Raw genomic sequence first — 27,693 nt, 5'->3', positions numbered from 1 at the left:
TGGAAATTATCATCGATCACTAAGTCGATTTGCTAATTTCGTTAATGAACTGCGTTATAGAAACCGGCGGTTAGCTTTCATATTTGATCTATAAGTATAAAATGTCTGTATTCTGTTAATAGTTTTACTCAAATATTTATTATTGTTGTGCCATGTTTGTTTTCTTTTAGTTTTATTACTTAAGATGGTGTCTGGAGAAAGTTCAGTTGTACACAATTTCTAAACTAAACTAAATTTACGGGTCCAAAAGTCCGGTAATCCTTTTCCTTCTGCTCCCGGTTTTAATGGACAGCACTGGTTAAGAGCTGCCAATTTTGTATAGTTTAGGATTTGTTGGTAAACGCAAAAATAACTTTCTATTTTATAGTATTGCTGTTAATGTAATGTTATGAAAAGTTGGCATTAAATACTCGTAACTGTTAAGCTCTGCGTAATCTCCATTGCCGAAATTGAGTTTAGTATAGTAGTTTGTCGGATATTAATGGCAACTTTCCATGAGTGTTTAGCTCAATTTCATATACACCGAAATAAAAAAACAGTCCTGCTTGACCCTGCTTCTGCATTGTATTTAAATTATAACACATTTTGGGCCAACATTTAGACATGGACCCGGGAAACCTCTCTGCTGCTGCTTTGAGCTGCTTTGAGGTCGATCTGTTAAGATTGGAATGTTGATCTTGTTACCATTTAGTTACGTATTAATATACGGAACGCAAAACATTTTACCACCAAAGATTTATTGTCTTGTCTACAGCTAAATTGTCTTATTGTCTTTTCTTCAAAAATACGAAATATGTGCTTCATTAAAATTTTAATACCAAAATATGTGACGTAAAGATTCATAGTTTTGTCAACAGCTAGGGAGAGTTGTCAAAATTTACGTCACAAATACGAAATATGTGCGTCATTATAATTTGAATACCATGCGAAATCAGGGGCCTGATAGATTATTATCTTGTTAGTTACTTAAGTATCTCATTAAATCTATTTTTGTGATTTACTATTATATTATAATGGTGCTTATTTGGTTTTGTACACAAATCTCTAAATTAAATTAACTGGAGTAAAAGTAGTGCTTTGCTTCAACAGTAGCCTGTGCAGGGATAGGTTAGCTAAAATTTAGATTTGGAAATATAGTTTTTCTTGGTCTGCCTCGGCACGTTGGCTACGGATTTCGAGGCACTCGGCCCAATTTCCGGGTGGAGCCGGTTAAAAATTATGTTCTCAGCACGAGCCTAGAGTTAGAAAGTTAGAGTTACGCTGCGTAACTCCGTGCCTGGGCGAGCACGTGAGGTCCCAGTTATTATGTGACACCTACAGGTGATCATAAATAATCTTTTAAGTAATTATATCCCTGAAACGAATCCCAGCAGTTGGACTAGGCTAAGAATTATGGTGAATTGTGAAAAATGGATAATGAAGGCCAGAGATTTGTGTACTACAGTAATTCGCAAATTTACTTAGGTACTCTCTTACTAATAAATGTTGTTAAGCCATTATATAACACAATGTTTTGTCTTCTTCTTTCAAATGTCTTATTACCGTCAGTAAAAGAGAAATCAATGTTTAAGTAGGCTGCGATAGCCTAGTGAAACCGAACCGAGTTCAATCCCAAGCAAAGTTACAGTTACCTGTAACTTTTCTGAGTAAACTGTGGCAACCATCGTTAGGAAACCCGCATGCCTAAGGGGTCATTCAAGAAATACGTAAGCACTGTATGGGGGGGGGGGGGGGGTCTAGATGATAATAATGTGCGCAGTAGTTTTTTTTTGTTCGTAATATTATTCTTTAATGTGTGGGTTGCTACAAGCAAACCACAAATTAAAAGAAAAATGCATATACCAATGTTTATGTAAGCAGGGTGGGTGAGCTTTGCTTACTTTATCTGACAAGGGGGAGTAAATAATTGTAATAAATCTACTTAGGTAATATTTAAATGCCCCCGAAGGGTTATGCCAATAATGTTCGCAAAGGCGTGTGCAGTACCAAACCGCCAGCGTCCAATTGACCAGCGTCGTGGATTTCAGCCTAATTCCTTCTCATTCTGTGAGGAGACCCGTGCCTTGTATAAATGGTTTGATAATGGTGAATTAGCACCTATGCAACGTTCATTAATAAGGCTTCTAATATTTAAGTTGTGCTCGTTAATAATAAAAGTCATACGGTGAAGTTATACCGCGAAGAAGAAAAATGTAGACCCATTTGTATATTAAGACAAAAGTCAATTCTTATAGAGTTAGGATTGCTGAGACTTGTACATAAGAACGCAAATAGACTAAGCAATTAATTCTGTTCTTCACGGTTGGTACTTAGGTAAATCTCTATTAAAATAGACTCTGTAATAGTTTTTTGCCGTATTTTCAGTTGAATTAAGAATCAAAAAGTAAAGTGCTACATCGATAATGTTAAGTGCACAATACTTGAATTTATGACCTTGGCACATTATTCTAGTGGCTGGATCAAGTGATTCCATGAAGTGCTAGCCGGGTTAGACTAACAAAAGTTCTATATTCGACTTTGTACAAATGAAATTCCAGTTACACCGAAAGTCGAAAAAAACTATATATTTAGCTTCATGCATGCGAAATAAATAATTGTTAAACGAAGTTTGTAAAGATTGTTTATAGCTGTTGGAGGTCAGAAATTTATAAACGGTCTATAAATAATACTTCCCCATCAATAGGTATAACCCATTTAGTTTATTGAACCCATTCTACGCAACACCATGACGATGTGATATTCGCTTTGCACGTCTTTGTTTGTAGTTTAGCACTTAAAAGATCTTGTGTCGCTTAGAAATTGTAATAAGTATCTAAAATTAGCTCTCAACGTGACCTCCCACTGTTTAGCGACTATGCCAACCCAACGACTGTAGCTGGAATAATGTAAACTTGCCATAAACTAAATTGAATAATATAATAACTTTTATGATGGAGGATATTTTTTACACATTCTATCGTTGTAGAATACCTATTAGTGTAAAGAGGTTCCCCCCAAAGCGAGGCTTGGCCAAGTTAAGGGCCTCGAGGCTAATTTGCCTTACCCGGGTGACAGGTGCGGGAAGGAAAATTTTCAAATCATTATATTATGTATGGGCTCTTTTCGACCTGCTTTCTTAGTATTGTTGGAGTCAATCATGGTGGAAGTTCCCATTGTTTTTAGGAAAAAAGTCTCGCCACCATTACCAAGGGTACTGTCTTGTCAACTTAAGCAAGTTACAAGTTTGTCAGGCGATCTAGCGATGCATTTTTGCTTTCTTTTACATATATATATTACTCTGTAATAGTTTTTTGCCGTATTTTCAGTTGAATTAAGAATCAAAAAGTAAAGTGCTACATCGATAATGTTAAGTGCACAATACTTGAATTTATGACCTTGGCACATTATTCTAGTGGCTGGATCAAGTGATTCCATGAAGTGCTAGCCGGGTTAGACTAACAAAAGTTCTATATTCGACTTTGTACAAATGAAATTCCAGTTACACCGAAAGTCGAAAAAAACTATATATTTAGCTTCATGCATGCGAAATAAATAATTGTTAAACGAAGTTTGTAAAGATTGTTTATAGCTGTTGGAGGTCAGAAATTTATAAACGGTCTATAAATAATACTTCCCCATCAATAGGTATAACCCATTTAGTTTATTGAACCCATTCTACGCAACACCATGACGATGTGATATTCGCTTTGCACGTCTTTGTTTGTAGTTTAGCACTTAAAAGATCTTGTGTCGCTTAGAAATTGTAATAAGTATCTAAAATTAGCTCTCAACGTGACCTCCCACTGTTTAGCGACTATGCCAACCCAACGACTGTAGCTGGAATAATGTAAACTTGCCATAAACTAAATTGAATAATATAATAACTTTTATGATGGAGGATATTTTTTACACATTCTATCGTTGTAGAATACCTATTAGTGTAAAGAGGTTCCCCCCAAAGCGAGGCTTGGCCAAGTTAAGGGCCTCGAGGCTAATTTGCCTTACCCGGGTGACAGGTGCGGGAAGGAAAATTTTCAAATCATTATATTATGTATGGGCTCTTTTCGACCTGCTTTCTTAGTATTGTTGGAGTCAATCATGGTGGAAGTTCCCATTGTTTTTAGGAAAAAAGTCTCGCCACCATTACCAAGGGTACTGTCTTGTCAACTTAAGCAAGTTACAAGTTTGTCAGGCGATCTAGCGATGCATTTTTGCTTTCTTTTACATATATATATTAACTGAAAAATGCCTGACGCATTCCACTCCGTTGGGGTAAACGGAGTATTTGTGTGGGACTTGCACCGACTGAAAACTCTGTGTGTCACTCGACGGACCCATAGGGGAGAGTACGGGTTTCACATGCGTATTTTCCGCATTCTCGTCAAGGTTATGGCCCCCCAATGTATGGCGAGTCCCATTGTCCTCCACACCCTGAACGATGCCGAAACCGGGATATATATTCAGGGATATATATATACGCGTGCTACAAGGCAGGCCTGTCATTAGTTTGGTGATAAACTTCCTTACCTATCTACACCTACGGTATACTTACGCCTCTTACCGTTTTCAGCCAGCTCGTCTTAGCAGGTTAAATTCAAGTTTTGTGTACAACCGTTTTAGCATCGATATGTATTGTGATACTTCTAGCTACTGGTATAACGTACCTGTTTCGCGTTTAAGTTAAAAATGTTATCTCTCTTCAATATTTATTTCAGTTGATAACGTCAGAAATATATGATACGTTTTAAAAGTGTTGTTTCATTTGTTTTGCATTCTGATAACAAAACGAGCGTTTAATTGTATTTAGTAGGTGGAGCATGTGTCATCTATGCGACCAAGTTTTTTTTTTTTTAATTTCAAGTAGGCCTTTGTAAGCACTTCGAAACATCAAGTATGTCTGTTTGTAATGACTGTACCACCAGTTCTTAAAGCAGATTCTACCGAGAAGAGCCGGCAAGAAACTCAGTAGTTGCTCTTTTCAGCTTTGTAAAGGCAGAAACATGGGAAGCCGTTCGTGCGGATATAAACCCCCAGCACGGCTAGCATGGGCAGGAGACAACTATCTCCCCGGGGAAAAGATGAAAATGTATCTTCTTCCTCAGCTTTATCAACTCTCAGAGCACTGGCGCACAAGTGCAAATAATATAGGTGTAAAAATAAACGGGGGTAAACTTCTCCTATTCCCTGTTCCCGTGCTTTAGCAGGTGGACACGTTAATTTTATCCCTTGTCAGGGGATATTATCGGAGGATATAATTTTTGTCTCCTGCCCGTGCTAGCCCTGCAGATGTCCACGGAGCGCCCCTAGCCGTCATCGTCCGCTGGCTGGTTGCTGGGCCTCCCACAAGTAGGTCTCACCGTGTAGGGCCTGACAATGTAGACGGTAGGGTGCGCCCGTTCCGTTTCGCTCATTTGAATCCCCAAATTACCCCTAATTGAGAACCATTTGTTGTAGTAAAGCTTGTTGTGACACAACTCGTCCGGGGCAGTACTACAGCCATGCTTATTTCTTCTACCAAGCAGCAGCGCTGTCTTGCGGTCTAAAGGACGTGGTTACCGGTGTAACGAGACTTAACACCTCCGCGATTTCCAGGTACATGATAGTTGAGAGCACCTGTCTTGTTATCATGTTCAACTTCGGATCACGAGTTTCTGGATCGGGCCAAGAAGTTTCTGTTAAAGATTTCAGTACCAGCCTTGAGTTAGGAAATTGTCGTTATCAACCCCATGCCTCGGAGAGCAAGTTAAACCGTCGGTCCCGGTTATTATCGCTTACTTGTGATCATAATCCCTTAAGCCCAACGAAGAAGCGTGGGGAGTCTCTCTGCTAAGAGGTATGGAACGTTAAAAGGCTGCGACTGATGATTGACACTGCACATGACTTAAAACATAAAGTTACGCGATGTACCATATTATAGCTTAGCCACCATCTTTTGGATGCTAGGTGCACACCGTATAATATGTATAACACGCCGGAGCGTTAAATAATGGCTGACCACTGAAACAATGGCATGAATAACATTTGTTTTACACGCCGTTACTTATCAGTGCCATTGTTATGCCCTCTGTATTTATGGCTTTAACTCGAGTTGTGAGAGCCGTGTGGAATGGCTTAATGGTTCGCTAAAGTCCGATGAAAATGTGTAACAATCAAGTTTTTATTATATTTTGATCGCTAGTCTTTTCATCAATGACTAGCGACCCGCCCCGGTGACAAACGGGGAAATAGCGTTTTTTTTTTTAAATTAAATACAGTATATTTGTTCTCCTCTGTTAAGGTTGCCTGGCAGAGATCGTTACTAAGCGATAAGGCCGCCTTTTGTATTCTGCTTCTATTTTTATGTTTCATTTTTCTTGTATATTTCTTTTACTTCATGTGGTGTACAAATTAAGAGTAATAATATAAATAAAAATCTTTGTTACATAAAATATGTTGTTGTAGGTCTGATCAAGCTGTACAACTTTTCTCTAGAACTTAAAATATATCTCGTAAAGACAGCGTTCTTAAGAAAGGTTGTCGTTCGCCTGTTTTGTTCAGACTTAGTTTGTATATCCGAATACCACGCAAAAGTCATACGAATTGGGGTAGATACACAATTGTATTGTATTCAATCAACCTCAATCGCCAAGTCTTTTGATTGATCATAAATTTAAACGTCACGTGGACGTGATTTCAAACAATTCAACTATTTAACCCATCTTAAAACAAAATCTTACAAAATCTGACGCTTATGCTAGGCATATACGTATACCTTAATTAAAATTATACGCTTCTCACCCGCGTTAATTAAATGCTAATTATGATGATTTTTGAAGCAAAACTTAGTGAACGATTTTACGCAATTAGGTATACGAACTGAAAAGAGGTATTACCTATTTTTCTATTCTGTGAATTTCTCTTATCTTATTGGATAGAAGCAGGCGTTGCTTTACGGAATTCCATGATATATTATTAAAATTAAGCTTTATTTTCTATACTCCACGAAAAGCAGGAGAATCTGTATGGTGTAATTTATAATTTCTTTAATCCTTATACTCCACACCAAACAGATCTTGGGCAATGTAACCTCTACGCACGTTTTGCTCCGAAACCGGAGCGTCCTCAGGAGATGTTGACTTAACAATGAATAATTGTTAATTACATCTTACAGATTCTCCTGCTTTTCGCGGAGTAAGTAGGTATAACAAATTAAACTGAATTTTCATAATATTTCTTTGCCAAATAACGATGCATTCGTTACTTGGGACGTTCCTTGCAATCAAAAAATATCCGCAGTGCCAGGTCGGTTGATAGGTATAACTTGTTTAGATCTAGGGATTCTTATCAGTTGAGACCTGTGGCTAGAAAACTTTCGTTTGAGTTTGATTCCTTTCAAAGCCTTATATCGAATCCTCTCCTACTACTATTAGCTCTAGCTTCGACGCCTCCTTGAATGTGCTGGAATCTGGTGGAATGACGGAAATAGTATGAATACATCGCTGGCCCCCAACACAATAGGAATTTGACGGCCGATTGGCGCAGTGTGCAGCGACCCTGCTTTCTGAGTCCAAGGCGGTGGGTTCTATTCCCACAACTGGAAAATCTTAGAGTGATGAACATAAATGTTTTCAGTGTCTGGGTGTTTATCTATTTATTATAAGTATTTATGTATATTATTCATTAAAAAAATATTCAATAGTCTTCGTATCCATAACACAAGCTACGCTTACTTTGGAACTAGGTGGCGATGTATTGTCTTAGTATATTTATTCATTTATTCGCAAGGGATATACGTTTGTTGGAAAATACACTTGGAGAATTCATTTTATATGTCTGTGAATACAATTGTTATCAACTAGAAAATGTTATGAAATGTTAATTCCAAAACAGCTAAAAAAATTATCGGACATGGACTCTGAAAGGAATATTTTACAGATTACCGATCGATAACAAAATCATACTAATAAGATAAGGTGGACCGCAACGACATCCTAGAACTCTTTTGTATGTAAACGTATAATCTAATCTAATAGACAAAACAATAAAATAAAATCCACTTCGCACACTTTTATAATAGCTAAAGAGCTAGTGGCAATTTCGGGACTAGTTAAAATTAAACGAATAGGTAGGCACTCACTTTTACGCCTCTGTTAAAATTTCTCTTGAATAAATAACTCTCTCAATACATAATTACTATTAAGTATTACTGTCAATTACAAATTTAGTTTTGACTGTACACATAAGGATATGGAGATTTGAGATTCTTTTGCCTAAACATTTTCCAAACGTCAATTTATCTTATCTAGCACAAAATGGATCACGTTTTAAATAAAACTTACTTTTTTAGGTAGGTACCTACCACACGAATTGATAAAAAAATCTGCTACCTACCTAGAAGCAGGATTAGCTCCGTAGCTATATTTCAAATCGAACGCGGAAAACCTGTCCGGAAAACAAATACCTAGTTGCGTTCAAATTAGGTACGATAACTTTGTTGTCGTGCCTCAGATCGAAGTTACGTCCTTACAATGGTTAATTCTATAAATCAATTTTATTTCGTCTTATGTGTACCCACCTATTTAAGTTGTCTCATTGATATGAACAGATTATAAGAGATCGTAATCAGTAGATTTTGATAAGCCGCCAGTTCTAGTTCATGGTCATTCTGCTTACTTTGAATGCAATGGAGTTGACACAGCGCCCAGCGGTCGGTAAATATTTGACAGGCGGCAATACAAGTGTCACGTTAAGATTGTCAACTGACAACTCGCACTTCCCAGTCGGTCATTGGACGAGATATAATTTGAACGCGCGTTGTGCTGTAGACATTTCCTGTTGGCTCACGCGCAATTTGCATTAAATCGCGTTTATTCAATTACAAAATAATCGTGTGATACTCCGGACCATGAAGGAGGTGGTTACTGAACGGACATCGTAAGTCAAAGCCCGTTGTTATTTAAAAAAAAAGTGGACCGTCGTGAACGACTCCGGCTTCGATTTGCAAACATTTTGCAAAGTGTAAATTTTCGCGTTGTTTTGTTTTGGGAGTTTAATTTATTTTGATTTGTGATAAACTGACAACTATGAAGGAGTCTAAGAAGGAAGCCGAAACCTCTGACGACGAGTCGGGATTGGGGTACCAGAATACTTTGGTAAGTACCTACTAAGATAAGTTTGCGAAATAAAACTCGAAAGTTTAGACTTTCTTTTCCATCTAGAAAACGTTTCTACGTAGGGAACCATCTGCAGGGTTGGGCTAACAATTGTATACTTAATCTAATGATATTTATATGTGTTATACAAATCGCGTTTTATTTCTGCTTATTCAATAATAAATAAAATTAAAAACAGGTCGCAAACTGATTTGATCATTGTATTTTTAGAGATAAAACTATCGCAACAGTAAGTTGATGATTATATTTTTTTGCAAATTTGTTCCAATTCAGTAAGTACGACTAAAAAGTTAACTTCAGCTATCAGTTTAACGTAATTTGAATAGTGATATTTTTATGCTTACTCAATTTATAATGCAAATTTTGCACTGTATTTGGGTTGTTTGGCTTTACATGGTAATCTTATGTGTTGGGGTCAACATAGCACAATAGACTATCAATCATAACTAAAATTATATAATTGGCTAGGTTCCAAATTAGTTAGTGAAGTTACAATAGATCATAAAACTCTGTTCTACGTATTAAAATTTAAGACAAAGGAAAGTTACAATAGATATAAATCAGGTCAATATTGAAACTTATGCTAATAACAACAAAACAGTAGTGCACTCCACACATAAAAGGCTATCATTAATAGTCTATAACAGTCCACTGCTGGACCAAAGGCCTCTCCAAATGGGAGGGTTTGCCTATAATCACCGTACTGAACGGACAGGTTGGTAATAGTAGGGCCAAGAATCATGCTGCTGCCCATTTCCTTAATATTTAGTTGCCTTGTACAATGTCCTTAGGAAGAGGAAGGTTGATATTTTGATATTCAAACACCACACGTCTAAAAAAATTATAATATTCCCCAGATATAGGATGTTCTTTTATCATATACCTTACTAATGTAACTGAAAGCCTACCCTGGCAGACACCAATTATTCATTCACCAATTCGAAGAGGACATATAAATTGAAAAACTATATGTAGATTGTAAGTTTGTTAAAAACAACCAGAGGGAATTATTAAATTATATATTCTAATAACTTTTTCTTTGAAAAAGCATTTTAAATTTCAACAAAAGTTAGCAAAATTGACTATTCTTTAACTTCATTTGTCAGCCTGTTTAGCCAGGCTATTGTTTGAATTGACTTGGCTAAGTTTAAGAGGGCCAAAAGGCTTTGCTAGAAAACTAAATTTTGATTGAACTTTCCAATAAGTTAGGAATACAACTACCAAGGGCTATTTCTAGGCTATTTTACTGTAGAAAAAGCACATCAGAAACATACAGAATTGGAATACAGAATTGCTAGTAAATAGCATACATAAGTATAATGTTTATAAATAACTGTTAACTTGGTAAGTTAGATATGTACCTACTAATTAATGCACTATCAAGCAATATTGGATAACATTTAATGAGTTGCAAAGTTCATAACTCAATATAATATCTTGTGATTTAAGTAAGAATAATGCAAAATAACAAAATATTAGTTAAAAAAAAAAAAAAAAACTAGAACTTATATAAATATAATTTCTACTGTAGAAAAAACAGTATTGCTGTCCATTGAACTCTCCGGACTCCGTTCAATCTTATTGGATTAAAAATTTGCAATGCTGCAGGAAGCTTGACATGTCCAGCTGAATATGTTGCACGTCCACTGTTGCGAATCAATCTGCATGCTACTTATTTAAGTGCTCCCTATTCTACTTTAATTTCCCCAATTTGTAGTTGTGTAATAAAGATTTATAATCACCAAGGCATTTAAATATTTTAGTATGGGGCATGGCTTACCTAATATCCACCTTTTTGATTTGGGTGCCAAAACCATTGCACATAAAATTTGGATTAATCCAAAGTTGGGTACTGAGAACAATTGATAAGAAATCTTTTCTTAAACATCAGATTTCCTAGATATCAACCAAAAAAAAAACCAAGTCATTCAATTAGTATCTCAAATAACAAACACATTAAAAATACATAGAAAACAAAGTTGACAAAAAAATCCGACTTTGTGACGCGACTAGAAATGCGACTTTGAAAGCAAGAAATAGACATATATGTCAAAAGAAAAATCTTTTCACGCTTTTTTTTGTGGGTAGGAATGCAATTATATATTTACTTAAGTGACAAAATTTTGCTTTCCCGAAGCCGGGGTTAGCCGAGAGTGGGGTTAGTTGATGAGTTCCCACGGCACTTCACCATCAGCTCCTTTATTGTGAGGAGCATAAATTTCTTACCTACTATATAATACTTTAATCGAAGCACAACCCGTGTAATTCTTATTATTGTATAGATCAGTTGGCAATCCGTGGTCGTCTTCAGTCTCACTTGCCCAAATAGCAGTGCCGTGCACTTCATACATGCACAAAAGCTCTGCCTACCCTAAGATTTTTGTATAATTCCTAAATGCGAAGGATTTTTCCATTTTATGGCATTTTCCTTCTTTATACACACCCTGATCAAAAACCCTGTGCACGCCACTGCCAAATAGTACTTTCGAAAGAAATCCTACCTAAAAAAATGCTCAAATGGTGTGCCTATAATATTTAAAGAGTTCTCTCGATTTTTCCGGGATGCCCCCAATAGACCCTCACCAAATCGAACCGCTGCGGAATAACATATCAATCAAAAAAAAATCGTCAAAATCGGTTTATAATAATCGTCGGAGTACCTAATCGCGTAACGAATATACAAAAAAAATAAATCGTACAGTGAAATTGGGAACCGAATTTTTGAAGTCGGTTGACAAACTCTTTTTTGATAAATAATAAAATATAATATTTTAACTTTACTCTTAAAATTAGTATTTAATGTCGATATGTAAGTGATGCTGTTTGGACTCCGTCTAATAGATCAGTAAGCCAGGCCAGACTTTTATATGACACCTAGTTATGTAACAATGGACTTGTGATTTGCTTACTGTGCATATGAAACGAATTAGGACATTTAAATGCAAATGTAATAGTTTTGTGTTTGAAAACTCATCAAAATAATAATTGAGTTGAATTATAGTGTAACTAACGCAATTTACATAAATTTTGCTAAATTATTGCTTAGCTACTTCACTAGTCACATGATACTACATGTTTAATCTTCTATAAATATGAAAGGCTTTGTCCAGATTGACTGACAATTTACATTCCCAACTAGGAATGGGGATATTTAAAATAAGAGAAGAGAATATTGTATGACCTAAAAAAATATGTTTTTTAATTGTACTCTTAAACATGGGAAGAAAGTTTCTATAATAGTCTTAATCTTAAATCCCATTATTTTTTTTTATTTTTGTTCAAAAATACGGGATGTATTTGAAGAAAGAAATTAAAGATAGAAAGTCACATATAGAAAGCTTGGTTAACAAAACAAACGTTAAAACAAAATATGTGTAAAGGCGGCCTTATCGCTTGGCCTTGTAGCAACCAAAGGTTGTCTGGAGGAGAGGAGGATGAGGAGAACTTAATTTTTGTCCATATTTTACAAAACGAAAATATATATGTTAGGTTACAGAAAAAAATAAAGTAATAAACGTGTTACACCGTTTTAAAATTCCACAATATTAGGGTTATCAATTAATTCCAATACAAGTTAGCCCTCAACTGCAATCTAACCTAGTAAGTGATGATGCAGTCTAAGATAGTAGCGGGCTAACTGATATGGGGTAAGAGATTTATGTTCAACTCATACCTTAGATAATTAGATTAGAGGTAATCGGTCTCTACGCAACATCGCATAAATCGCTTAGCGGCATGTCGCGTCGCTCGGAAACCGCGGTACGGTACGTTGTGCGCCCATGTCTAGGCAGACGAAGCTGCCGCACCCGCTAGTAAAGACATATAATACTATGACATCATAGTCTATTGTGGTTGGGTAGTATTAACCGGTGGACGTCTAGTGATAGACATTAATTTAAGTTTCTAGTCAGGATTTCCACAACCATTATTATACATGTATATTGTATATATGTAATAAATTGTAGCCCGCAACTTCTTTTGTTCGTTTCGGTTTTACTACTGTTTATTTTCCCGGGCCAAAATAATAGCGGGTTATAAGCGGGTTATATCATTCTCCAGGATGAATGCTATTTATATGCAAATTTTTGCTAATTATCGATATTGCTGTGGAACCATAGATAAAAAGTATTCTGTAGTTCTATGCATACTGATGTTATAATATGCTTTAAACATTTTTTTTACAATACACACATCGACATCTAGCCCCAAATGAAGCGTAGCTTATGTTATGGCTCTAAGAAGACTTATAATATATACAGTTAAACACCTAGACTTCATGTTCTTTTCACTAACATTTTTCAGTTGTGGGAATCGAACGCACAGACTTAGACTCAGAAAGCAAGGTCGCTGTCCACTGCGCCGATCGGTAGTCTAAATACATTAATGTGTGTTTTATTGTCCTTCCTTAACAACATGATTTTGGGCATTTGACAGTGAGTTGAAATGGACGGAGAGTAAAATTTGGCTACGTTTCTAACGATTTAATAAACGGGGGTAAACTTCACCTATTCCATGTTACCGTGCTTTAGCAGGTGGCCACGTTAATTATATCCCCTGTCAGTGGATATAATCGTAGGATATAGTTTTTGTTTCCATGCTGTGCTATAGCCCTGTTGTCCAATGAGAGCTCAAAAGATAATAAAAATTATATAGCTGCAACATAAATTGTTGCTATCCTCTGATTTTGTTGTCAGTTTTCTGGATTGACCGACTCGGCTAAGTTTGTTTTCCCCGGCTAAATCTGTTGTGGGCTTCTTCGTAGATAGGGGCACGTTTGGAACCCTCGTAGCTTTAGTTTTAAGTTCATCAATGTAGTTATCGCCATCATCTCATTGCTATTAACATATCGACATATAGTGAGTTGAAATGGAAGGAGATTAACATTGGCTACGTTTCATCTCAGGGAAACGAACGGTTTACACGATAGCTTGCATACTGAAGAAAATCAGCAGGGCTAAATCCTCACGAGTACAAACAGGATGAGAAATATCGCTGCTAAATATCGTCCGTACGTTGCAATTGTTGAACCAAACCTAGGTACAACGAACATATGAGCTGACACCCATTTTCCCATTTAGAATATAGGAGTATGGTTATACTATACGGTTTATTTAATCTAGCTTACATTTCATGGTGATTTGTTCACAGTTAATTTTTGAATGTTATTGTCGCCAAAGGCAATTTGGCATGCTCCTTAATGTGTTTGTCAAATCTGTGAAAATTGTTTGAATAATATTAACTATTATGTATTATTACCGCACTGTAGCATTGTAATACAGTATTGATAGAAATATGTATTTATCTTAGATAGGTATCTCTCAAGAACTTCTCTAGATTTCAGAGAAATATTTCATCAACCTAGAGAAGTCTATCACGTCCACTGCTGGACATAGGACTTTTGTAGGGAGTTATAAAATCCACGGTCCTGGGTCGCTTGTTTCCAGCGATTTGTTTGATGCCGTCTGTCCACCTCGTTGGGGGCCCACCAACGCTGCGTTTATCCCCTGCACTTACTCTTAAAACAACAGCACGGCTAGCATGGGCAGGCAACAATAAAAATTATCTTAACTCTCAGAGCATTGGTGAACAAGTGGAATTAATAACCAAATAATAATAAACGGGGTAAACTTCACCTATTCCATGTTCCCGTGCTTTAGCCACGGCCAGTAGTGGCCACTATGTGGCCTCTTTAATTATATCCCCTCTTATCCGCCTTAATGATATCAGGGGATATAATCGCAGGATTTAATTTTTGTCTCCTGCCTGTGCTATCCCTGTTGTCTAATGAGAGCTCCAAAGATGATTCAAAAACTACCGCGCCCGCTCTTTGATTGTTAAATAACTGCCTCTTATTAATCTATGAATATTTCAACAATAGCATGACAAAAAGACCTTTTGAAATTTTTTCGTTTGTCTTTCTGTCTTTGTCTCTTTTTGTGCGACCTTATTTAAGAAGATATTAAATTTTATACCTGCAACATCAAACTCTGATTTTGTTTGATCAGTTTTCTGAATTGCCCGACCCGGCTAAGTTTGTTGCGGGCTTCTGCTTAGATCGGGGCACGTTTGGAACCCTCGTAGCTTTAGTTTTAAGTTTATCAATGTAGTTATCGTCATCATCTCACTTCTATAAACATATCTTATACAAGTATATAAAGCTGAAGAGCTTGCCTGTTTAAGATTGACTTATACGCGGTCAAAGTAGCGAGGGACCGCTTGTTTTGAATATAATGGACACATCAAAAGTGCCATGTATGTTGAAAAGGAAATATTTGACTTGACTTGCCTGCCACTACAGCTCGTATGAAAAACGCGTTCACATCAGAAGTGGGATCTACGCAAATGCTTAAAATAAAACCAATGTATCGCAACTAAGTACACTGTAGTTTCCTAGTATTTTCTTGAGAGGCAATGAGTTAATGCATTTTTTTTCCTCGACATTGCATTGATCAGGCATCCAAGGCTCGTGTCTCATTTCCTAATGTATATTTTATCTGCACTAATAACTACTTCAACTAGATAAACGTTATCTAATGAATATTAGTTATAAATCGATCTACCTAAAGAGGTTTGTTTGTTTGTTCCAATTCCGATCCTTGAGACCGGTAGAAACATAAAGCAAATCTAAACAAAATAGAACATCGAAATATATCGAATATTTGGGCCCACTGGAATGCCCTTTCAGCATCCTTGTCTTCCATATCTGTAATATGGATTCCTTGAAAATTAATAGTGAATAGGCTTCTAGGCAAGCGCGCTCTATCTTAGGCTTTCTCATCACTTACCATCAGATGTGACTACAGTCTAGCGCTAGTCTATAGATAAAAAAAAAAATATTACAACTGAAACACTCTTATACATTGAAAGGCTGAGAGACTGTAAATAGGTCCCGACCTATTTATTTATACAAAAATAAATTGTTTAGAAATTAAAGATAACTGTATATATTAGGTCTAAGTTCAGTTTTACGTTAAAAGTTTAAACAAATAAATAAATTATTACTATAGGAAGATCTTCTATCTGCCATTTGACAGCAAGATAGCGCAGTGGGCAACTACCACGCTTTCTGACTCCAAGGCCGTGGGTTCGATTCCCACAACTGGAAAATGTGTGATGAACATGCATGCTTTTCAGTGTCTGTGTGTTTATCTGTATATCTATATATATAAAAGAGAAAGTATGATCGAAAGAGAAGGTATGTTCCGTATAGGCTCCGAAACGGCTGGACCGATTTCAATGAAACTCAGGGAATCTCCGGATTGACCTGGCGAGTAATTCTGTAAAGTTTGGTGACGATCAGAGCAATCCTATTTTTGAACTGTCAAATACAGCTTTTATTTACTATGATGATATTCTATTGTTGGGTGTACACGGGTGTAGATAATGATCTTCACCCGCGTGAAGTATGAATACGGAGAGAAATAAATGATTTAATATATTATGAGACTTGAATTAAAAAATTTAATGATGTAAGTTTTTTGTTTTAATAAAATAAAGCAAAATCTAGCCCGGCGAAGTGGCCTGTGTACGCTAGTATATTCATAAAAATATTCCTTAGCTATCTTATTACTTATATCACAAGCTATGCTTACTTTAGGGCTAGAGGGCGGTGTGTGTATTGTTCTAATAAATTTTTTTGGAAGTTGTATATATGGACATTATATGTGGACACATAACTCGCGCGTTGTAGGATCTTTGTCGCGCCATGTAGTCGGATAATGTGGAGACCGCCACAAGACTATCTTTCTAGGTTATGAAGTATCGTTTCTAGATTATAATTATTAAAGAACCGTAATTAATTTGCTATGGTATCCAAAACACAAATGTTTTATCACACCAAATAGACTAGAGCACTAATAAGCCACGTTAATCCACTTTATCTTAATCCGTACAAACAGACAATACGTACCTCTAATACGTACAATTAGTGACTTTCCACTAATATCTAGGCTAATTATGTAGGCTCTGCTCTAAAAAGTTTGCCTATTCTAGGTTTTCGCCTGAATGTAGTCATCGGTGTACAGTTTGGCTTAGTGCGATTTATCGTGGTCCCGATTTAATTAATTGAATTGTTTGCCGACGAATGATGCTTTAAAAAACTGATCATTTGCATTGTTAAGTAAACATGGACGAACGAAACGTGCGAGGAAAGTTTTATATTTTGTATATATGGTTGTTTTTATTTAAAAAAATGCACTGAACTTGTTTTTTGGTTTATTGGTTATATATACACAAAAGAACACACCCACAAACAAACCCACATCCACACACAAAAAGACACACATACACACAAAATACCGGCTAAGTGCGCTTTGATCTGCCACATCAAAGTCCAATATGAAGCATTACAAATTAGGTACGCGTTTGCCTACTACTCAAAAGAACTGAATTTTGTTCACTGTTTTTCTCAATGATAGGAAGGTGTATTTTATCGAAGTTCACATATTTAATTGAGTGGTAATGCACAGTGTTTTGGCTTAGCGATAATAATATTCTCGTGGGTAAAACTACTATGTTTATACTTATAATTATTAATTATATTAACTTCATAGTAATGATCTGATATACATCCCTTCTGAGATGGAGCTCGGTACTAATCAAAGGACAGTCAATCAATCAGTTCAATAAAACTCTTGTACTGATTGCGAGTAATATGTTTTAAATTACACTGTTTGCTAAACAGTAAACAACTTAATGTTCAACCTTCTATTCCTAATATTATTTAAATACTAAAGGTTGTTCATATTCAATCAACCAGTAGCCTATGTACATAAAATAATTAAACTAACTAATGTCATTCAATTAAATTAAATCTATTAGGATTAACTTGCATTGTAGAATAAAAAGAACAATATATGAAGAAAAAAAATATGTATTGCTTATTAGTTTATCCTTCTTCAACGCAGAAATAGAGAATGATTTGACTTGATTTTACAGGCATTTCTTTCAAGTAGGCCTACTTTATACTTTGTGTAACGTAATTACGAAATACTGTTAAAGTGTGCGTACTGGAGATTTTCTTCATTTTATATCATCTACATACCCCGTGCATATCCTCTATGCACGGCACTTGGGGCACGGGTCTCCCAGAATGAGAAGGGGTAAAGGCCGTTACGTTAAACATTTTGGAGAACTCAGGCAGGCAGGTTTCCTCACGATGTTTTCCTTCACCTTTGAAGCAAGTGATATTTTTAATTGCTTATAACGCACATAAAAGGCGAAAACCCTGGTGGTTTGGTAAAACGTGAGGTTTATAAATACTTAGTCCTAATGCTTAACTATACGGGTAGGTTAAACCATAGTTATTGCACAATCTTATAAATTCTCTTACGAATATGTTATAACTTGTTTGATGGGGAAATACAGTTTTTTATTTGTGGCATGGTGCGCACATTTTTCATTATGGGATAGGGAAAAATCTTGTTACTATGTAAATTAGCTACGGTAAATACAGAAAAACGTATAATATACATACTAGTATTTAAAACAGGAAAGAATTATGTTTTGCTGGGTTGAAAAATCTTTTTACAAAATTAACATTTCTTTATTCAAATAGGTCATATATTCAATAACTACATTCGTTAACTTAAAACTAAAGCTACGAGGGTTCCAAACGCACATGTTCTGAGAGGCGTCCGCAGGAAACCAAGCCGGGTAATTTTTTTAGAATAAGCTTTTTCAGTTTTCTTGATCAGTTTTTGTCATAATGATGACACACACACACACATAGCCGTCCCACTACACGGGTCTCTTTTCAGAATGAGAGGGTTTAGGCCATAGTCCACCAGGTTGACCATTTGGTAGCGGATTGGTAGACTTTACACACCTTTAAGAACGTTATGGGGAGCTTTAAGTCAGATTTCCTTACGACGTTTTCCTTCACCGTTATATCAGGTGATCTTTTAAGTTCTTTAAATTAAAAAAAAAAAAAAACATTTTGTCATAGTAAATTTAATAATAGGATTCTTTCTATAAGCTCACGTTTCATGCAATTTATAGCATCTACACTAACAAATTTAAATTACTTAGAAATAATATGTATATAGTTGTAGTTAGGTATCTGTTTAAGTTTTTCCTTTAGGTACGGTTACGGTAGTAGTCGCCTGCACGAGTACATCCGCCCAGCGTCTCTTTGGTCTACCTCTTTTTCTTTTCCCATTACGTGGCACCCATTCTGTCACTATCTTTGTCCACTTATCAGAATTCTTTATATATTGCCTGCCCAGTAATATGGATAAGTTAATACTTGTAGGTAAGGTGTAGGGTAAAAGACCACGTGGCCGATCACCTCGTCGCTGGTCTGACCAGGTAAAGTCGCTCACAGGCCTCCCTGTCACAGAAGCTATCAAAAAGGCCGAGGATAGAACAGGATGGAAGGCTGTAGTAAAAATCGCTACGATGGACTTGAATCCGGACACGACCTTCAGTAATGAAGTAAACGACGAAGAAGAGAGTCTTAACACCTACGCCTCAGGCTTATGGACACAGGGTAGCATGTCGCAGGACGTGCTCCGTGCATGCCCTGCGAAGCCATCTGCTAGGTCCGTGAATTATTACTGAGTATATAAAAATAAATGATAAAAATAGCATGTGCAAATGTAGCATTATCTGATAGGCTTTGACGTATAGTCAACCAAAGCCACATGACCGCGTTACCAGATAAGGTATCAGGTATGCTGGTGTGATATAAGCCGGAGATAGCGGATTTGATATGGCGAGATTATCTATGAAAGTCAATGTCATGGTGTGACAGGCCACTCATTTCCTATATTGCTTCGTCCGCGTTTATTGCGATTTTTAACAGATTTCTTGTCTGTTACCTCCTATTACCGGCCCACTACAGAGCACGGATCTCCTCCCACAATGAGAAAGGGTAAGGCCGTAGTCCGCCACGCTGGCCAAGTGCGGATTGGTGGACTCCACACGCCTTTGAAAATTCCCCTCCAATACGAGCTATATAAAATAATTTGGGTAGGCAGTGCTTTTGTGCATGTATGAAGTGCACGTCACTGGTAACAAGATACGTATTCCAAGGGATGAACCTGGGAAATCCCCGTTTATGCCTAGGGGAAGATCTCTGAACATTCGAATCTAGTAGGTACGTACATATCAATAGTCTATAGCAGTCTGCTGGACCAATGGCCTCTCCCAACGGAAAGGTTAGCCCATATCACCACGCTAGGCAAGACGAGCTGGTGATCGCAGTAGATAGTAGTAGTTGCACAGAGGACGCTGCTGTCTGTTCTCCGCTAATATTCCTTTAATCGCTTCGTACGACACCCACGGGATCACACGGCAAGAATCCATACTAGCTAGGATTTTCATTAGAGATAAGAACGTGGTCCCCGCGGAAAACTAACTAAACCACCTCCCTGGTCAACTCCTATTATCAGAAGATAATAGGAGTTGCAGCCCACCAATCCGCCTTCGAGTTGCGTGGTGGGTTCATCCTATAGAACTGTCTCCTATGAGAGAGGCGGCCTATGCCCAGGAGTGGGATGTTTAAGGCCGAGGAAGAATGAGTAAGTAAGTCCAGTCCTCCCGTCTGTAGTTATGGAAGTAGTTGGGTCAAATTCGCGTTGTTTAAATCACCAATCGACTGATTTGCGCATTCGCAATTAGGCCACAGCGACCTCCGTCACTACCCCTAGCGTAAGATTCACTCGACAATCATATTCGTTTTCGAATATCGAAAAAATTCGATTACCTCCTTATGTTCTCTGTACTGAATCTGGCTTCGGGCGTTGGCTAGTTGCCACACAACCGAAACCACAATACTGTTGAAACCGATTGGGGGTATGGATTTAACACTATGGCTAACAGGTTAGTCTGCTACCATCTTAGACGGCGTGAGCTATTAGGTGAGATTACAGACAAGAGCCTCAGCAAGACCATATCGTCTGCATAGCTCAGATTATTGACCATTCATATACCACGAGCCCATAACGAACTTAGCCGAGTATTTTTTTTTTGTTATCACCATCTCACAGTAAATCATATATCTTTAAACGTTGTGTATATGTATATAATTGCAATCTCGGAATCGGCTCCACGATTTTCATGAAATTTAGTATACAGGGGGTTTCGGGGGCGATAAATGGATCTAGCTAGGATTCACTTTTAGAAAATGTCATATTATTCGTGTTTCCCGGTAATAACCGATTTGGTGCAGACGAAGTTGCACGGGTCAGCTAGTTTATATTAAGTCTGAAGTTAGAGCAATTCTCACCTGAGCTTTTTTATCGTTTAAGTAATCCTTAACATTATAATAGGAATTTTCAGTAAGCTTACGATATTTCTATATATACGAGTTTGCAAATCACGTACTAAAGGTAACAATTGTTACAATGAAACAACGAAATCGTATAGAATATCCAAGCAATAAACCCAATTAGTATAGCAGCTATTTATAAACACCAGTAGGAAAATGACTATAAATAGGACTTATGGAATTAGGTTGCTTCTTAAACGATCGTGACACTCAACATTTAGTGAGACGTTACTCATGTAGGGTTATTTGAAATTAGAATTGCGCATTCCTCTCATTTACCTTATACTATATCTTTAACGGAAGCGGTTATAGCGCATTGGGTACGAGCCCAACTTCGACAGGGGACGAGTTCGAATCCCAGCACGCAAACTCTAACTTTTCTAAGTTATGTGCGTTTTAAATAATTAAAATGCTGCTTCAACGGTGAAGGAAAACATAGTGAGGAATGCATGCCTGAGAGTTTTGAAATTGGTATTTCGGAAAGCACTTTTAAGCTCTCGGTCATGCACCTGATCTCTCTCCGGTCGTGTCGGAGCTGCCGTCCCATCGGGCTACGAGAGTGAGAGAAAGGAGAGTGCACCTTTGTTTGCGCACACATTTGTGCACTATAATATCGCACGAATAGTTCCAAAATCTCTCTGCAGAGTCGCTAAAGCACTCGCCTTAAGTTATCATCATCATCATCACAGTTTTCCAGCCCACTACAGAGCATAGCTCTCCTCTCAGAATGAGAAGGGCTTCGGTTGTTATAGCCCACAACGCTGGCACAATGCGAATTGGCAGACTTCACACGTCCTTTAGAACCTTTTTTTTTTTTTTTTTTACTACGACAATACACACTTCGCCATCTAGCCCCAAAGTAAGCGTAGCTTGTGTACTAAGATAACTGATGAGTATTTTATGAATAATAAGCATTAATACGTATAACATAAAGATAAACACCTAGACTCTGAAAAACAGTCATATTCATCATACAAACATTTTCCAGTTGTGGGAATCGAACCCACGGCCTTGGACTCAGAAAGCAGGGTCGCTGCCAACTGCGCCAGTCGGCCGTCTATTATTGAGAACTTTCAAAAATGCAGATGAAAAAAGCAAGTGATATTTAATTGCTCTAATTAAAAACGCACATTACTCCGAAAAGTTGTGAAAGAAAAAGAGGTGCGTTTCGGGGATTGAGTTCGGTCCTCCCGCAAGGAAAGGAAAGCCGAAGCCCGAAGTAGGCTGTCGCAGCTCCAAATACAAATTAACTCTTTATTCATGTAGACACTGACACTTATGAAGCGTTCATACATAACATAATGTTTCATTATTGTGAGGTGAAGGTGATATACATTATTTAACTTAAACCTAAAGTTAGGAGGGTTCCAAACGCTCATCTCACCCAATCAAGAAGCGACTGGCTCAGTGGGCACCGACCCTGCTTTCTAAGTCCAAGACCGGGGGTTCGATTTCCACCGCTGGAAAATGTTTGTATGATGAATATGACTGTTTTTCAGAGTCTAGGTGTTTATCTTTATGTTATACGTATTAATGCTTATTATTCATAAAATACTCATCAGTTATCTTAGTACACAAGCTACGCTTACTTTGGGGCTAGATGGCGAAGTGTGTATTATATTCTGTGTGTGTATTATATTGTGTGCCGTGGTATATTCATTTATTATTTATCTCCGATTTTCATAACACGCCAAAAAGAAGTATTATTAAAATAAGAAAACATCAAGAGTCAAATGCTCGTATCGCTCGTTATCAGCTGGTCGAGTTACGGTAGCCTATCGTAAATTACTTCGTAGGTACGCTTCGTACGCTTTATTGACTTTATCGAACATATGCTTGAAATGAGAGCGGCGTAAGTACTTTATTGGAATTCCGTAGCGAAATACATTATGCATTGTCCTCTTAATTTCGCTATGTTTGAATAACGCAGCTATTTTCCTTGGAGACTAATAAATAAATAAATAAATAGATATACTACGACAATATACACATCGCCATCTAGCCTCAAAGTAAGCATAGCTTTGGTTATGGGAACTAAGACGACTGAATTTTTATGAGTAATATACATAAATACTGAGAATAATCTCTGGGTGTTTCAAATTCAAATTCAAATTCATTTATTTCAAGTAGGCCTACTTTATAAGCACTTTTGAAACGTCAAGTATGCATGTTTGTGTGACTCTACCACCGGTTCGGAAAGCAGATTCTACCGAGAAGAGCCGGCAAGAAACTCAGTAGTTGCTCTTTTCCAACATCAACATTTACAATCATTTTGCTATCTTGCGGGAGATGAGAGCGAGGCTGGCTGCTTCCATTCTACCTTGTCATTGAGGAATTCATCAAATGTATAGTAACCTCGCTGTACTAGATGCGTTTTTACACATTTTTTAAATGTATGCATTGGTAGGTCAAGAATTTCCTTAGGAATCATGTTGTAAAAGCGTATACTCAACCCCACAAAGGAGTTCTGCACCTTTCGCAGACGATATGCAGATATCACTAATTTATGACCGTTTCTGGTAAGTCGATTGTTAATTTCAGCTTTTGATTTATAAAGAGTAATATTTTGCCTCACAAAGACTATATTACTATAAATGTATTGCGAAGCTACTGTAAGAATACCTATTTGTTTAAATTTTTCACGAAGCGATTCGCGTGATCCAAGTTTATATATTGATCGTACGGCTCTTTTCTGTAGTATAAATATACTTTCAATATCTGCAGCTTTTCCCCACAGCAAGATCCCATAGGACATAATACTGTGAAAGTATGCGAAATAAACAAGCCTAGCTGTTTCAACATCGGTAAGCTGTCTAATTTTCCTGATTGCATATGCAGCCGAGCTGAGTTTACTCGCTAGGCTTTCTATATGGGTACCCCACTGTAGCTTACAATCTAAGGTCACTCCTAGAAAAACAGTGGAGTTTTCTATTTCAAGTGTTTCTCCATTTATTATGATGTTTTTATCAATTTTTTTTACGTTAGGCAAAACAAATTCCAAACACTTAGTTTTTTTTGCATTTAAAAGTAAGTTATTAACAGTAAACCAGTCTGACACATGTGACAAAGCACGGTTTACGTCGTCAAAATTATCTTTGTTTCTATCAGTCTTAAAAATGAGAGATGTATCATCTGCAAACAGTACAATCTCACAAGTGCCCCTGACATGGTGTGGCAGATCATTTATATACACCAGAAACAATAAGGGACCCAAAATTGAGCCTTGTGGGACATCCATTAAGGCAGATGATCCCTTAGACTTTATGTCTTTTACGCATACCCTTTGAACTCTATCACTTAGATAAGAGGCAATTAAATTGAGTGCAACGTTTTTGATGCCATAGTGGCTTAGTTTTAATAACAACGTTTATTGTTCAACGCAATCGAATGCTTTGGACAGATCACAGAAAACACCAATGGCATTCTGCGAACGTTCCCAGGCATCGTAAATATGCTTTATGAGTCTTGCGCCTGCATCCGTTGTACTACGACCTTTAGTGAAGCCGTACTGCTCCGGATGAAGTAAGTTATTTACATTAAAATGATTTAAAAGTTGATAAAGTATAATTTTTTCAAAGACCTTACTAAGAGTTGGCAAGATTGAAATAGGCCTGTAATTGTTAAGGTCATTTTTATGACCGGATTTAAAAAGGGGTATTAATTTACTACATTTCATTAGGTTCGGAAAAATACCCATATCAACACATTCATTAAAAATTACAGCTAGATAAGGGGCAATAACGTCAATAATGTTAGAAATGACCATCACCGACATACCCCACAGATCACCGGTTTTTTTCAACTTTAATAACCTGAAATTCTTTACAATATCTATTGCAGATATATGTTTAAAATTAAATAAAACATTGCACTCTTTAACATTATCTCTCAATATACGCTGAGCTGCTATTGGTGAAGAGCTTAGAGAATCTGTTAACAAAATGGGAACATTCTGAAAGAAGTTTTCGAAAGTATTAGCAACCTCCCTGTCAGACGTCACTTTATTGTTATCAACAATAAGTTCAAAATCCACATCACGAGATTTAGTTTTTCCTGACTCGTAATTAACTATTTTCCAGGTTGTTTGTATTTTGTTATCAGATTTCATTATACTATATTTAATGTGTAGCGATTTCGCATTAGTGCAAACATTCTTAAATATTTTAGAGTATTTTTTTACGTGTTCTACGAAAGTTGGAGTATGATTAAATTGTTTTTCATCATACAGCTCATACAACTTCTCCCTACTTTTATATATACCTACAGTAGCCCAGTCACTAAATTTTAATTTATTACTGACATTGATGTGCTTAAAGTTGAATACTCTATTAAATTCGTTGTTTATAGTATTAAATAGTGCACTATAAAGACTGTCCGGATGAAAATGTTCGCACGCAATACCAGGGATTTTCGCAGTAATTTCACGTTTAAATCGCATTAATTTAGTCTTAGTTATTGGCCTACACTTTATAATTTGTCTGCTTTTATTGATAGTATTTAAAACAGTAATAAGTTGACCACAATGATCTGACCTTAAATTATTAATTATTCTTTTATCTAAAATGTCACAATTGAAAAAAATATTATCTAAGCAGGATGCTGAAGTTGCAGTTACTCTAGTAGGTTCACTAAAAGTGTGACACAAATTAAAACATTTAAATAAGTTAAGCAATCTAGCAGTTGTTGCATTTTCTAGTAAAATGTCGACATTGAAATCGCCACATACAATTACTTTTTTAGTAGAAAGACACAAACGCTTTAGTACATCCTCCATGACATTCTCGAAATCGCTAAAATCACCTGAAGGGGGTCGGTATACACTCACTATTATAAATCGCTCCAGCTCCACACAAGACAGTTCTGCAATCCGTTCAACAGAAAGACCAACTATGTCTTTTCGTTCTTTACAAATTATATTATTACGTACAAAAATTAAAGATCCACCGTGAATTGCAGTCCTTCTGAAGAACGCACTTGACAATATAAAGTTATCGATGTTTACTGCTACTTGTGTACCAGTGAGCCAGTGCTCAGTTATACACAAAATATGTACATTGAGTTTCTCCACAAACAGCTCTATTTCTAATTCTTTGCCGGTGAAGCTCTGTATATTTTGGTGTACAATGTTCATATGGCAGAGCTCCTCCGTTGTCTTATTAACTAGTTTAAATCATTATTAAATTTCTTAATAGTACTAGCGCAAGTACTAGGGTCAGTAATAGAAATAGAAGTACTTGAAGTACAATTTGTAAAAGTGTCAATAGACTTTGTTACAACAGTTGTAACAGTATCATTTAAATTATAAGCTAGTAAAAACGCTATCTGCTGCTTACACTTTTTAGGCAGATACAATTTATCTCTTGTCATTACAAATGATGACGTGAATTTATTAATGTCAAAATAAAAAATTGCGTCGCTATGACGGTATGTCAAATTATAGATTAATAAGTTTAATTTATAAATATGTTCATTTTGTTTTGAGTTTAGAGTGCCACAATAAGGAAAGGCACACATTACAAACTTACATTTAGTTTTGTTATTTAAAAGCAGTAATTTTTCAATGCATCTTATAATCTGATGCTTTTTGACATTTAAACTGTCCCCTAACAATAAGACAACATTTGTATGCCTATCTAGATTTTTTTCATTTAGGCTATTAATGACACAATCAAAACTAGCCCCCGGTGAACATATATTTGTCACTGAGTGGTTTAGGTAACAATTCATAATAGGACCTAAACCTCTACCTATTTTGTCAGATATTACTATACTTTGTTTTTTAGGTTTAGCAGATAAAGTAGAATTTAAGGATACAGGAACATGTGTTGCATTTCCAGACCTCTCTGGGCAAATATCCAAATTGTCAGTGAATATATTACTACAGTCTTGACTAGGTATAGGTATGTCATGAGTACATTGACATTTATTTGTTAAAGACTCAAAACGAGCCATATTATACGTTCCTAGGGCTAACAACTCATCAGCTGCCTGGATTTGCTCATGGATCTGCTTTTGTGACAGCTCATATTTGGAAGTGACAGTTGTCAAGGAATCTTCCAACTGTTTAATTTGATCATTCAAGTTTTGGACATCTGTATCATATTTTGCTGTTGTTTTTTGAAGTGAGAAACAATAGCTTTTTAACTTATTCAATAATAATACCCTTTCTTTCCTTAATGCCAGGTTTTTGGTACTTGCTTGCTGGTTTTTAATTAGATTTTGAGTTTTTTTGATAATTTTACCAATTTTTATATATTTTTTTAATTTATTGTGACTATTTAGATATGGATG

General features: G+C 36.5%; 1 protein-coding gene across 1 annotated transcript in view; it reads left to right on the top strand.

The window, feature by feature from the left end:
- Nucleotides 1-8,654: 8,654 nt before the first annotated feature.
- LOC120634474 (chloride channel protein 2) overlaps nucleotides 8,655-27,693 on the top strand; it is an 81,530-nt gene continuing 62,491 nt past the window's right edge. The window contains exon 1 of the mRNA XM_039905090.1: nucleotides 8,655-9,110. Within this exon, the coding sequence (XP_039761024.1) occupies nucleotides 9,042-9,110 (69 nt within the window). The 5' untranslated portion in view covers nucleotides 8,655-9,041. The remainder of the gene's footprint in view (nucleotides 9,111-27,693) is intronic.

This window comes from Pararge aegeria, chromosome 24 (genome assembly GCF_905163445.1).
Source record: "Pararge aegeria chromosome 24, ilParAegt1.1, whole genome shotgun sequence".
In the NCBI taxonomy this organism is placed as follows: domain Eukaryota; kingdom Metazoa; phylum Arthropoda; class Insecta; order Lepidoptera; family Nymphalidae; genus Pararge; species Pararge aegeria.
Note: the sequence above shows the minus strand (reverse complement) of the source record. Positions and strands in the feature narration are given on the sequence as shown.